The sequence below is a fragment of the Atractosteus spatula genome, chromosome 5 (assembly GCF_055471065.1).
Source record: "Atractosteus spatula isolate fAtrSpa1 chromosome 5, fAtrSpa1.hap1, whole genome shotgun sequence".
In the NCBI taxonomy this organism is placed as follows: domain Eukaryota; kingdom Metazoa; phylum Chordata; class Actinopteri; order Semionotiformes; family Lepisosteidae; genus Atractosteus; species Atractosteus spatula.
In genome coordinates, this window is record NC_142710.1 from 65,868,935 (window position 1) to 65,883,126 (window position 14,192).

General features: G+C 58.1%; 1 protein-coding gene across 1 annotated transcript; it reads left to right on the top strand.

The window, feature by feature from the left end:
- The first annotated feature begins 3,310 nt into the window (after positions 1-3,310).
- Positions 3,311-9,182, top strand: cisha (cytokine inducible SH2 containing protein a). Its single transcript, XM_088915536.1, has 3 exons — positions 3,311-4,463; positions 7,074-7,324; positions 8,305-9,182. The coding sequence occupies exons 1-3, from the start codon at positions 4,444-4,446 to the stop codon at positions 8,790-8,792; spliced, it is 759 nt and encodes a 252-aa protein (XP_088771662.1). The 5' UTR covers positions 3,311-4,443; the 3' UTR covers positions 8,793-9,182.
- Positions 9,183-14,192: the final 5,010 nt, after the last annotated feature.

Below are 14,192 nucleotides of genomic sequence, written 5' to 3' on the forward strand. Positions count from 1 at the left end.
AGAGACCGCACGGGCCCACGCGGTGCGAGGAGCACAAACAGGAAAACCGCCGCGCTGTCGCTGGAGCCGCGAGGCCGGGCTGCGTGCGCTGGAAATCCCCCCTCACCGCCGCTGGAAATGCTTAATAATCATCATCATCATCATCATCATCATTAATAATAGGGGCTTCTCACAGCGCTTTACAGTGAGAAAGGAGCACACCGTGGAAGGAGAGAGCAGGATTGCGCGGTTACATGCGGGTTTGGAATTCAGTGGGGTGGGAAGGGAGCAGACAGAGCCAGTTTGATAAGAGCAGCTGCAGACACGCCGGGCTCGCAGGGGTTAACACTGTTAACACGGAGTCCGGCTCAGCGACAGCTCGAGCCCGAGCTTCACTCATCTAGAGCCGGAACACTCCAGCACACGAGCTTCGCTCATCTAGAGCAGAAACACTCCGGCACACGAGCTTCACTCATCTAGAGCCGAAACACTCCGGCACACGGGCTTCACTCATCTAGAGCCGAAACACTCCAACACACGGGCTTCACTCATCTAGAGCCGGAACACTCCGGCACACGGGCTTCACTCATCTAGAGCAGAAACACTCCGGCACACGGGCTTCACTCATCTAGAGCAGAAACACTCCGGCACACGAGCTTCACTCATCTAGAGCAGAAACACTCCGGCACACGAGCTTCACTCATCTAGAGCAGAAACACTCCGGCACACGGGCTTCACTCATCTAGAGCAGAAACACTCCAGCACACGAGCTTCACTCATCTAGAGCAGAAACACTCCGGCACACGGGCTTCACTCATCTAGAGCAGAAACACTCCAGCACACGGGCTTCACTCATCTAGAGCCGGAACACTCCAGCACACGGGCTTCACTCATCTAGAGCCGAAACACTCCGGCACACGGGCTTCACTCATCTAGAGCCGAAACACTCCGGCACACGGGCTTCACTCATCTAGAGCCGAAACACTCCAACACACGAGCTTCACTCATCTAGAGCCGGAACACTCCAGCACACGGGCTTCACTCATCTAGAGCAGAAACAGTCCGGCACACGGGCTTCACTCATCTAGAGCCGAAACACTCCGGCACACGGGCTTCACTCATCTAGAGCCGAAACACTCCGGCACACGGGCTTCACTCATCTAGAGCCGAAACACTCCAACACACGAGCTTCACTCATCTAGAGCCGGAACACTCCGGCACACGAGCTTCACTCATCTAGAGCCGGAACACTCCGGCACACGAGCTTCACTCATCTAGAGCCGGAACACTCCGGCACACGGGCTTCACTCATCTAGAGCCGAAACACTCCGGCACACGGGCTTCACTCATCTAGAGCCGAAACACTCCGGCACACGGGCTTCACTCATCTAGAGCCGAAACACTCCAACACACGAGCTTCACTCATCTAGAGCCGGAACACTCCGGCACACGAGCTTCACTCATCTAGAGCCGGAACACTCCGGCACACGAGCTTCACTCATCTAGAGCCGGAACACTCCGGCACACGAGCTTCGCTCATCTAGAGCAGAAACACTCCGGCACAGGAGCTTCGCTCATCTAGAGCCGAAACACTCCGGCACACGGGCTTCACTCATCTAGAGCCGAAACACTCCGGCACACGGGCTTCACTCATCTAGAGCAGAAACACTCCGGCACACGGGCTTCACTCATCTAGAGCCGGAACACTCCGGCACACGGGCTTCACTCATCTAGAGCAGAAACACTCCGGCACACGGGCTTCACTCATCTAGAGCAGAAACACTCCGGCACACGGGCTTCGCTCATCTAGAGCAGAAACACTCCGGCACACGGGCTTCACTCATCTAGAGCCGAAACACTCCGGCACACGAGCTTCACTCATCTAGAGCCGGAACACTCCGGCACACGAGCTTCACTCATCTAGAGCCGGAACACTCCAGCACACGAGCTTCGCTCATCTAGAGCAGAAACACTCCAGCACACGAGCTTCGCTCATCTAGAGCAGAAACACTCCGGCACACGAGCTTCACTCATCTAGAGCAGAAACACTCCGGCACACGAGCTTCACTCATCTAGAGCCGGAACACTCCGGCACACGAGCTTCACTCATCTAGAGCAGAAACACTCCAGCACACGAGCTTCACTCATCTAGAGCAGAAACACTCCGGCACACGGGCTTCACTCATCTAGAGCAGAAACACTCCGGCACACGAGCTTCACTCATCTAGAGCAGAAACACTCCAGCACACGGGCTTCACTCATCTAGAGCAGAAACACTCCAGCACACGAGCTTCACTCATCTAGAGCCGAAACACTCCAGCACACGAGCTTCACTCATCTAGAGCAGAAACACTCCGGCACAGGAGCTTCGCTCATCTAGAGCAGAAACACTCCAGCACACGAGCTTCACTCATCTAGAGCCGGAACACTCCAGCACACGGGCTTCACTCATCTAGAGCAGAAACACTCCAGCACACGAGCTTCGCTCATCTAGAGCCGAAACACTCCGGCACACGAGCTTCACTCATCTAGAGCAGAAACACTCCGGCACACGAGCTTCACTCATCTAGAGCAGAAACACTCCGGCACAGGAGCTTCGCTCATCTAGAGCTGAAGGAGGGAAGCGGAGGCCGAGGTTGCTGGACATTACAACGCTTAAAAACCCACAGTACACACAAAGCTCAAGTCTTTCCAATAGAACCGGTGCTTCTGTCGGGGGTTTTTATCGTACAAACGAGCTCGACACCGATCAGAATGAAGTTCACGCCGGGAGCAGGAACAAGCGGAGGTTGGTGCCGCGCAGAAAGGAAACGAGAGGAGACGGAAAGAGAAGCGTTGCGTCTATTTTGTTTTCCTTCTCGGAATCAGGGCGCGGCGCGGAACAAACCTCCACTTGCTCCTGACCGAGAGGACCGGCCGAGGCGATATTCTCCGCGAACGGCAGGCGGCGCCAGAGCCCGCCCGCGGCACGAGCCCGGTGGGGGTCCAGTTGGGCACCACGGCTCGTCCTCATTCCGAGGGGGGGGTCTCTCGACGCCTTTTTTAGAGGGTTGTAATTCTTTACATTTCAGACGGCGGTGTTGTCTTGTACAGAAGCAGAAGAAGACGGCAAAGAGAAAGATAAAGAGCTGCTTCTCGGTGGCGGTGTTTGCGGGCTGTGTGGGTACTGTCTCAGGGGCGCGCTCGGCTCCAGACAGCCCGCTCCCCAGGACAGAACCGGGCTCCCCGCCAGCTAAGCCCCCAGCGGGACTGTCTCCCTAAGTCTGCAGCCCCCCTAAGTCTGCAGCCCCCCCCCGAGAGCAGGTGGGGCTTCTGCTTCTCCAACTACAGCACAAGAGCTCGGGCGTAAGGGAAACCAACACCCCCTGCACCCCACGACCCCCCTGCACCCCAGGACCGGAGCACGGCATTACAGAGCCCCGGTGCCGACGCTGTGGAGCCCCGGCACCCAGACAGTTAAACTGCGGGCCGGCGGCTCTCCCCGGGCGGGGGCCGGCCGGGACAGGGCGCTGGGAGCTCATTGGAGCGCCTCGGGGCCGCTGCGCGGTTTTCCTGGAAAATTCTTGGAAGGCCGCCGGCGGTGTTTCCTCTGAACTCAGCTGACGGGCTGCCAGGGGGCCGGGGGAGGAAGCCGCGTCTCTGACCCGGTTCCGTCAGAACCAGGGCGTCGCTCTGCTGCGCATTTAAGGGATGCACAAGACTTAACCCACCGCAGAAAGGCTGTCTTGAGAGGGGGAAGAAGCCGCAGCGCCGTGCGCTTTCATCAGGGTGTCTGGCTGGATGTGGGCAGATGCAGTTAGCGTTGATGTCATAGGCGCTGCCGAGAGCACAAAGCACTTCTGAGAACAGGCACAAAAAAAATTCTTCGAACACAATTCCTGGAACTCACGATGAGCTCAGAGAGGCACAGCCCACGGTTTTTTCCGCTCTGTTTTCTCAAATAAAACAGTTTTTTTTTTTTTACGACAAACCCGACGCAGCCGTGTCGTCCGGCCGCTCGGGGGAGATCGCTGTGGACACTGCCTGGACGCGCAGGGCACAGGGCCCCGGGTCCGAGCGACAGGCGAGAGAGAGAGGAGAGAGGAGAGGGACAGCTGTCCGGTTTCGGCCGCTGTCTCATTCATTAGCCCGGCGCTTTCGCCGCTCACCCGTGGGAACCACTCAGGACTGAATTTTTTTAAACTTATTTTTAATGAAAGACGTCTGTGATTCGGGACACGCTGTCTTGACAGTTTGTTTTTACTCTCGGTTTCTCTGGAAGACGATCTTATCCCGCGCTTCCCGCATCGCTACTGTGAACCGTCTTCTGCGCCCGGTTCCGATTCAGGGAAAAGAGGAGCGGAAGTTTCCCAGGGATCTATTTTTGAAGCTTTCGTGAAAATTAAACTATATAAAGGAAGTTCCGAGCGGGATCCCGGAGAGAGCTCGAGTTCACGCCGAGGAGTCGGGGCTTGGTATCGAAACATGCTGCTGTGCGTTCAGAGGTGAGTCTCGCCCGGACGTGCACCCGCGCGGAGAGGTGGCGCGTCCGTCCGTGTGCAAAGACTCGAGTGTGCTGTGTGAAACGGGAGAACGGGGGCTGTACCGAGCGGGTCGCGGCCCCCGGCGCCACGCTGTGCCGTACGGACTGCCCTCCCGGTCGCGTTGAGCGCTGTCAGGGAATTCCGGCGCCTGCGATACCTGCGATCCAGTCATATCCACACGATCGCCGGGACACCGACCAGGAGCCGGGCGCGCAGGCCGGGAACGATCAGACCCGCTTCTCCTCGGTTTCACCTGTGCTGTTTGCTGTCAGGGGCGGTTTGGAAGCTGTTGGCCTCCAGTGAAAAACAGCCACCTTCGAAAACACTTTTAAAATAATGTTCGGAATGTTAGAACGAACGTGAACGGTTCGATGGCTCAGACTGGATATAGCCCTTTCTCCTCCGGTGCGCTCCCGGGGGGGTCTCACCGGCCGCTAGTGAGTCTAGCCGGGACTCCTGAGATCGCGGGAGAGGCGAGGGGCTCTGGACAGCCGCTGACACAACTCTGACATTGGGACAAACGCGCAGCACCGTCCCTGCTGTCGCGGGGACCCCCAGCTTGTAGATCAGGTTCTACAAACCGTGTCCCGGTTTTTCTCCTGCTAGAAGAACTTCCCGAATTTCAGCAACCCCTCTCCGTAGGGTGTTCCGGTCCTCCCGGAGCTCGACGGCTCTTGGGTCCCGGGTTCGATCGCGGCCGCCTTGTGTGTGTGTGTGTGTGTGTGTGGAGTTTGCATGTTCCCTCCCCCCGGGGTGTGTGCGTTTTCGGGGGTCTACCTGTTTGCTCCCTCTTCCCAGAGAATAATCGGGAACTGGCTGGAGTGGGAGGTTTGTGAACACGTGGTTGTTGCGAGCTGTTTGAACAGGAATGAGGCTCGGGAGAGGTTTTGCTAGACGTCTTCGCGTCAGAAACAGGCTGACAAAGGTCTAATTAAGCCAGATTAATCAAAGAGATCGCTTAATTTTTATGCGTAATTTATTTCTTTACATTTCTCGCGAATGCTCTGGTGGAAAGGCGCTATATACGAATCGACTGACCAGCCCACGGGGTTAGGAGCTGGGTGAGCACAGCTGGACAGGACCCGCGCGCACTGGAGCCACTGCCGCTGTTTGAACCCAGCAGCCCCTCCCCCTGCTGACGGCCTGTCTGCCGCCGCAGTTTTCCTCCGAAGTCAGAAGTTAATTCCTGTCAGAACCTGATTTGCATTCCTTTGAAACAGGAACATCTGTCTAGAAACCGGCTTTGCATATTCGATCAAGCGTTAAACCCGAGCTTTAAAAAAAAAGAGGTTTGCTTACTGCCGAAAAGGGAGACGCCCCGGGATTTTCGGCGAAGCACTGTCCTCGGCCGCTCTTTCCTGTCGAATATCCGTCTGGGAGCGGAGGGAGGAACCGCACCACAGGCCCACTCTGCTTTTTCCTTCTACCTTCGTGTTCTGACCCCTGACCCCTGACCCCCACAGCGGCACATCTCCCGTACGGGCAGCAGTGAGGAACAGTCAGCACCCGTTATCATTCCGCCACAGGTGTCTGCGGGAGAAAATGACGCCCCGGTTCCCTGCGTGCTGAGCCCTGGTCCCGGGCTCTCTCTCACCCCCGGGGTGAGTCTTGCAAGCCGCCTCACTGCAGCCTTTCCAAGCTTTCTGTGTCTGCGCGAAGGCAGGGGCCCGCCGAGCTCGACAGCAGGAGCCGGGCACAGGCTGGCTCACCCCGGCTCACCCCCCTCAGCCGTCCGTGTGCGGAACACCAGCAGCGCTTGCTCGGCTGGAAGGGGCGCAGAAACGGGCTCCCTTTCTTTCTCCGTTCGCCTTCCAAACACTCTCAGCAGGAGGGGGTGACCCTGCTCCGCCCGCGGGCAGTCCGGGAGATCGCTCCGTAAAACGGGGTGCCGGCTTCTCCCCGGCAGAGAGCCGGGGAGCGCGCTCCCCGCCGGGTGTGTCGGAGCTCGGAGCGGGCGAGGGAGCTGGGAGCGGGGAGGGAAAGGGGGGGGGCTGGGAGGCCAGATCTGCTGTCGTGGGAACCAGTGCTGGAAGATCTGGGGGTTCACAGGGCGGGTCGGAACGCCAGCCAGCCTCAGACCCGTGCAGATAAGGAGCTGCTCCGTCTGCAGTCTGCAGGGCCGTATCTCCCGACCCCGCCGCCCCAGGGAGAGAGAGCTGGACACGCATCAGCCCGAGCGGCCCTGTGGCCCCGAGGCCCTGCTGGCGCCAGGAGTCCGGTCTCGATCGCGTGGCGACCCCTGGCCAGGCGGCTGTTTGGACCTGTTTGCCGGGTATCGGTCCCGATCTTGGGGTTCCCCACACCTCTTCTTCTGCTCCAGAAGTCCGGGGACCGGAGAGTCAGGGTCCAGTCTTTCCCCTGGGGAGAGAAGCAGCTGTCGGACACTGCCCTGGTTTCAAGGGTCCTGTGGCGAGCTTGACAGGATGTCCCTCTCGGCCCAGAGCTCTGGGCCAGGTGACCAGCGGGCTCGGGGCCAGGTGACCAGCGAGATCGGGGTCAGGTGACCAGCGGGCTCAGGGCTCCCTGCTGTGCCTGCGGTTACTCGAACCCGCCTCCCTCTCTCTCCCGCAGCCCCCCAGCCCTGCTGCCCGGCCAGCCCGCGGGCGTCCTGCCTCTCCCCAGCCTGGCCGCGGACGTGCTGGGACACGGCGAGAGGCGGGACGGGAGCTCGCGGCCCCATGAGCCCCGCGCAGAGGCCCGCCTGGCCGGCGCCTCGCCCTCCACCCCCGTGCCCTGCTGTCTGCAGAGCGCCCCTCCGCTGTGGGACCCCACCGAGGACCTCCGCTGCATCGCCACCACCTTCCGCTACCTGGACAGCTCAGGTACGCCCCCCCAGCTGCTGGACACTCCACCTCCCTCTCTCCTGTCTCTCTCTCCCTCTCTCCCCTCCTCCCTCTCCCTCCTCTCTCTCTCCTCTCTCCTCCCTCTCTCTCTCCTCTCTGTCTCTCCTCTCTCTCCCTCCTGTCCCTGTCAGGGTGGTACTGGGGCGCCTCCTCCCTCTCTCTCCTCTCTCCCTCCCCTGTCCTCTCCCCTCTCCTCTCTCTCTCACTCTCCTCTCTCCCTCCTCTCCTCTCTCCCTCCCTCTCTCCCTCCTCTCTGTCTCTCCCTCCCCTGTCCTCTCCCCTCTCCTCTCTCACTCTCCTCTCTCCCTCCTCTCTGTCTCTCCCTCCTCTGTCCTCTCCCCTCCCCTCTCTCCTCCCTCTCTCCCTCCTCTCCCCTCTCTCCTCACTCCTCTCTCCCTCCTGTCCCTGTCAGGGTGGTACTGGGGCGCCTCCTCCCTCCCTCTCTCCTCCCTCTCACCTCCCTCTCTCCTCCCTCTCTCCCTCCTCTCCCCTCTCTCCTCACTCCTCTCTCCCTCCTGTCCCTGTCAGGGTGGTACTGGGGCGCCTCCTCCCTCCCTCTCTCCTCCCTCTCACCTCCCTCTCTCCTCCCTCTCTCCCTCCTCTCCCCTCTCTCCTCACTCCTCTCTCCCTCCTGTCCCTGTCAGGGTGGTACTGGGGCGCCTCCTCCCTCCCTCTCTCCTCCCTCTCTCCCTCCTCTCCCCTCTCTCCTCACTCCTCTCTCCCTCCTGTCCTTGTCAGGGTGGTACTGGGGCGCCTCCTCCCTCCCTCTCTCCTCCCTCTCTCCTCCCTCTCACCTCCCTCTCTCCTCCCTCTCTCCCTCCTCTCCCCTCTCTCCTCACTCCTCTCTCCCTCCTGTCCCTGTCAGGGTGGTACTGGGGCGCCTCCTCCCTCCCTCTCTCCTCCCTCTCTCCCTCCTCTCCCCTCTCTCCTCACTCCTCTCTCCCTCCTGTCCCTGTCAGGGTGGTACTGGGGCGCCATCACGGCCAGTGAGGCGCGGCAGCAGCTGCAGCCGGTGGAGGAGGGCACGTTCCTGGTGCGGGACAGCAGCCACCCGCTCTACATGCTCACGCTGTCCGTGAAGACGCACCGCGGCCCCACCAACGTGCGCATCGAGTACAGCCACGGCCTCTTCCGCCTCGACTCCTCCTGCCTGGCCAAGCCCCGCATCCTGGCCTTCCCGGACGTGCTCAGCCTGGTGCGCCACTACGTGGGCTCCTGCCGGGCGGCGGAGGGCGAGGAGGGCGCCGCCGGCCCCGCCCTGCTCCCGCAGCCGAAGGACAGCGCGGTGCTGCTGAAGCTGGTCCGGCCCCTGCACCGGCGGGACGCCTTCCCCTCCCTGCAGCACCTGTCCCGGCTCGCCATCAACCGGCTCACGGCCAGCCCGGACCGGCTGCCCCTGCCCCGGAGGCTGCAGCACTTCCTGCAGGAGTACCCCTTCCCGCTGTGAGGGCGTGGCCTTCTCAGAGCAGCCAATGAGCGGCGCCGGTGGGAGACACGCCCCCCCCCCCCTCCCGGATGCCCGGACAGCCGACGGCCAATCAGCTGCAGAGGGCGGGGCGGATGGTCCGGACCCCGGAAAGCAATGGAACGAGCTGAGGATTAATTAGAAAATCAGGGCCCGAGCCTGTCCTTGTGTTGGGCCCGTGGGCTGGTTCTCTACAAACAAGTCCAGAATTTGCTGTTCTTGGTACGGGACAATGCTGCAAGCAAGATGTTTTTTTGTTGTTTTTTTTTTTCTAACAATGATCACCGTCCTTTTTTTTCACAATGTGAATGCTCTGTACATATGTCATAAATATCTATATATTTTTCAGTAAAAAAAAATGCTTTTATCAAACATCCTGAATTCCATCTCTTTATTTTTTTTCCCTTGTTTTTTTCTGCTGACTCCAATTCCACGGTATTATGCACGTGGGAAATGGAAGCATGTGTTTTCGCAAAGGGTTGTGGAGGCAGGGAACAAGCTCCAAACCCATGTTGTTGAAGTAAATGGGCGGAGCTGTGGTTCTGTGGCTCAGGATCTCCGCCTGTGTGGTTGCCAGTTCAAGCCAGTTCTGAGGAATCCTACTCCGTTGGGCCCCTGAGCAAGGCCCTTCACCCCAACTGCTCCAGGGGCGCCGTATAAATGGCTGACCCTGCGCTCTGACCCCCAGCTTCTGTCCCTGTCTGTGTGTCTCATGGAGAGTAAGCTGGGGTCTGCGAAAAGACAAATTCCTAATGCGAGAAACTGTATTTGACCAATAGAGTGATCTTATATAAACACCTTGACTTTTTTTAAGGAATGGCCAGATAAGGTATGTTCCTATGTTCTGCTTTGACAGGAGAACAGCATATTACTTGCTGTATAGATCACCAAATTTTCGGAATGATTATTTACTGCATATAAACCTCTGCGTAAGAACATACCTCTTCCTTGGTTTTAAATGAGCTTCCCTGGTGTGCATTACATTTCCAAAGGAGTCCTCCACCGCCTTCCGCTTGTCCAGACTGTTACTTGCTCGAATCCTATAGGAAAATGAAGCGGCACAGTGGCTCAGGGGTCAGCATTGCTGCCTCGCAGCGCTGGGGCCCTGGGTTCAGTTCCAGACCTGGAGTGCTATCTGTGTGGAGTTTGCATGTTCCCCCTGTTCGCATGGGTTTTCTCTGGGTTCCTCTCGCAGTCCCAAGAAGTACCGGTAGGTAAATTGCTCTCTAGGAGAACTGGCCCTGGTGTGAGTTTGAGTGCCCTGCGATGGACTGGCGTCCTGTCCAGGGGGTACCCTGCCTTGCACCCATTGCTTGCTGGGATAGGCTCCGGCTCCCTGTGGCCCTGTGTTGTACAAAGCAGTTGGAGAATGGATGGAAAGGCAGAAATGGGAACGTGCGAGAGTGAGGACGGAGCTCCCGGTCTCCCCAGTGACCTGCAGGCCGCAGGAGTACGCACCGGGCCGCAGGCCAGCCAGGAAGGTCTTGTGCTTGGAGTCCTTCCTGGACAGGGGCCGTCCCCGACGGGTGTCCAGCGTGGAAGGAGAGTCCTGGACACTGAGAGAAGAGAAATTCCGCGCGGCAGACCTGACCGCCAGCCCCGGCCTGGGGAGCTGCTCCCAGACGCCAGCGGTCAAACCCCACCTACACTGGACTTCACGGCCAGCGCCCTTCTGCGTGGGGTCAAAACTGCGAGACAGAACGTGCTCCTCCGCTCTGTGGAGTTCCTGAGAACCCTGCAGAATGACTTGACACGATGAGACAAGTCCTGCTAACCTGCCCTTGTTTACGTGTGTATGAAGAGCGTACTGCAGGTGACTCAGAGTGCCATCAGATGTGAACTCCACCAAGCTCTGAATGATGTCTGTGGGCCTCTTCTGGTGACGCAGAATCTCGAAACGGGTCAGGAAGGTCCAGCAGGAGACCCGAGCTGACAGATCTGCACTTTCTCTGTCATCACAGACCCAGGACGGGCTGCAGGGTGTTTTCAGAACCACAGCCCACGCCTCTGAGCCCAGGCATCCTGCGCTTCTGTTTCCCACCTGAGCCCACCTGCAGAGAACCCAGAAAACAGCCGCAGCCGGGCCCACAGCAGAACCGCCCTGCGGTGGGGGCAGGGCTCCCGCCGGTACTGTAACCCACAGGCCCACAGGCGCCCGTCCCTCTGCTCTGTGCCCGGGGCCCTCAGCGCCAGTCTTCAGACGAGTCAGTTAAGGCAACTTCCTTCCACGCATCAGAAAATCTGGAATTCCTGCGAAGCGCTATCTCACAACTGACAAGCGGAGACTAGAGATCGCGCTGGCAGCTAATCGCTGCCAACTTCCTGGAGCTGCTCGCGCCGCGTGACAAGCGCCAAGCCACCCTGGCACCTTCGCCGCAGGAGTGCAATCGGAGGGCAGGGCTCTCCGGGTCACTGTGGAGCAGAGAGGACAACAAGAGAGCTCCGGGAGTTTCAGGGAATCCGGCCACAGAGAATCCAGGCCCTGCCAGAGCAGTCATGTGCCGGCGGGCACTTAAGAAAGAATTTAGGAAGACAAGACAGGACAAAAATGAGAGGAGCCCTTCGGTCCATCTGGCCTGTTAAAAAGTTAGTCGCTCACTGATCCCAGAACCTCATTCAGCTTGAGAGAAACCAGGGTATCGGCTCCAGCAGCATGGCTGGGCAGCTTGATCCACACCCCCACCGCCTCTTTGTGTAAAGAAGCGCCTCCTGTACCGACTGGAGGATCTCATCCAGCTGTTTCTTGAGAGAAACCAGGGTATCAGCTCCAACGGCATGGCTGGGCAGCTGGTTCCCCACCCCCACCGCCCTTGGTGTAAACAAGCGCCTCCTGTTCTCGTAGTTCCCCCCTGGGCTTTACTGTTGATTCTAAAGACGTCCCCTGGACTGACTCTGCCAGGGCCTTTGAGGATTCGGAGCACTTGTACCAGGTCCCCCTGGGGTCCCCCCCTGCTCAAGGCTGAAGAGATTCAGTTCCTTTGCAGGTCAGTGCGGGACACAGGGTTACCTGGCTGCCCTGGTCTAGGATGATTCCAGAGCAGCCGTAGCTCTTCCAGGACGTGGCGGCAAACCTTGCACACGGTATTCTAAATCCTGCAATGGGAACGGAGTGCCATCCAAGCACAATCCCGTTTTTGCGGCCTGTGCTTCCCGGGAGAAGGGCCCCCGGGCCTCCGGACCTCCGGGCCCCTGAGTTGGATGAGCAGTTTATGGAATGTGATTCTATATGTATCCAGCTACTGTACATTACCTTTGTTTACTGCCTTGTCTTTCTCACACCTGAAGAAAGCTTCACAGCCGAAACGTTGTGTTTTCTTTCTCCCTTTTTCTCAGCAGGGAATAAACCTGTTACTTGTTCCTTTGCAGCCTACGCCTGCTGACGCAGCTCCCCACCTGAACTACTATATTCTATATGAGGCCTTATTAGTTAGTGCTTCATACAATTTTAACATGACTTCCCTGGATCTAAATTCCCCCTTCTTTGCCATCACAGTGGCGTACGGTGTGTAACCCCTCTGGAGTTCTCCCTGAAGCACCACAGTGTCAGAAGGCGGCTCTTTGGAAATGTACCTGTGACCGGGCTGCAGCTTTCAGACCTCCGGTGCCCTGCAGGCCTGGGAACACGCGCTCTGCCTCTGCGGTCAGTCCGGGATTGATCCCGGTTGGAAGGGTGCCTGTGACTGGGAAATCACACCAGTGAGTAGTCGAGCTGGCAGAGGTCCACACTTCTGTGTAACAGCAGCCTAAGTTGTGAATAATCGGGGGTCAGGCAGACATGAGAGGGCTGAGAGGTGCTCAGCAGGCCCCTGTAAGAGGCTTTGGGCTAAATCCCCTTCTTTTTGGCAGAGAGACAGCTGGGGTGGAAGGAAACGTCTGAGCTGACCCTGTTCGCAAGAAACAGTTATTTCTGCTTATGCTGAGAAAAAACATCAGGTTTTATTTCCTCATTTGATGAACCAGCATGCCAGCTGTGTGTGAACATCTGTGTGTGTGTATGAGTGTGAGGCTCGGTTTTGTGTGTGTGTGTACATTGGGTACACCAGCGTGTGTCCAAATGTGTGTGCATTGTGCCAGCTTGTGTGTCCAATGTTTGTGTGTGTGTCAGTCAGTGTGTGTGTGTTTGTCTCAATGTGTGTCGATCAGGATAGTTTATGTATTTGTCTCAGTGTGTGTGTATCAGGACAATGTATGTATCTGTGTCAGGGGTGTATCTGGACAGGGTGTATATCTGTCTCAATGTGTATCAGAAAATTGTGCATCTATCTCAGTGAGTGTGTCAATGTGTGAGTATCAGGACAGTGTGTGCATGTGTATTAGGACAGTATGTTTATCTGTAAAAGTGTATCTGTCTCGGTGTGTGTGTGTATCAGGGCAGTGTGTATCTGTCTCAGTGTGCATCAGGACAGTTTGTGTGTGTGTGTGTGTGTGTGTGTGTGTGTGTGTGTGCATCAGGACAGTGTGTATCTGTCTCAGTGTGCATCAGGACAGTTGTGTGTGTGTGTGTGTCTGAGCCCCAGCCTGCCTGTGCTTCTGTGAGTGAGTGTGTGTGTGTCTCAGTGTTTGTGTGGCTCTTTGATGCGGTGTGCCTGCCTGTACAGTTAGTCAGTCTGCTCTCTCTGCCACTTCTGGGAGTTTCCGCTTTATCTTGAGTCGCGCGCCGCTGCTGCAGGACTGATGTCATTTCACGGGGGGGGGGGGGGGCGGGGCCAGCAGAGCAGCTCTCAGCCTACATCCCCTCCCCTTGCGACTGCGCACCTGACGACGGACCATAACGCATGTGGTATCGCCATTGGGTGCACCTGGAGCCAGCTAGGCTCCTTTCGGGGTGCCCCCCCCCCCCCGCAGAGTGAGGTGCATTCCTGTAGTTCCTTCCTCCCCTCCACCTTCATCCGTGAAAGCTCTCCGTCTTGATGGCCAGTTTTGCGCCAAGCTTCCAACACCTCAATAACGTCCTGCTTCCCAGGAACGATGCCGACAGGCAGGCTGGCGCGGCTTCCCCATTCTGTATCCCAGTGGTGCCAAGCAGCTGTTCCTCCAGCTTCCGAATCCACCCCAGATGTTCAGACAGGGGAGGGGGAAGCTGGTGGCTTTTGTCTTGTTAGGAGAGTTGAGAGTTGAGAGTTGGGAGCTGGGAGCTGGGAGCTGGGAGCTGGGAGCTGGGAATGCTGGAGCAGCCATCAGCCCAGTCAATTCCCTGACTTGAAATGAGAACCCAGCTCCCTCGTGCTTCACCTGCTTTCCCCACTTTCGGAGGCAGGAAGGATGGGGCTGAATTCTATCTGTAGGGCAGTTTATTGTATTGGAGTACAGCTGTGAATAAAACTCAGCATCTGCTGCAGTTCACACCGACATGGCCACCTCCAGGGGCCTGTGGGACTGTGG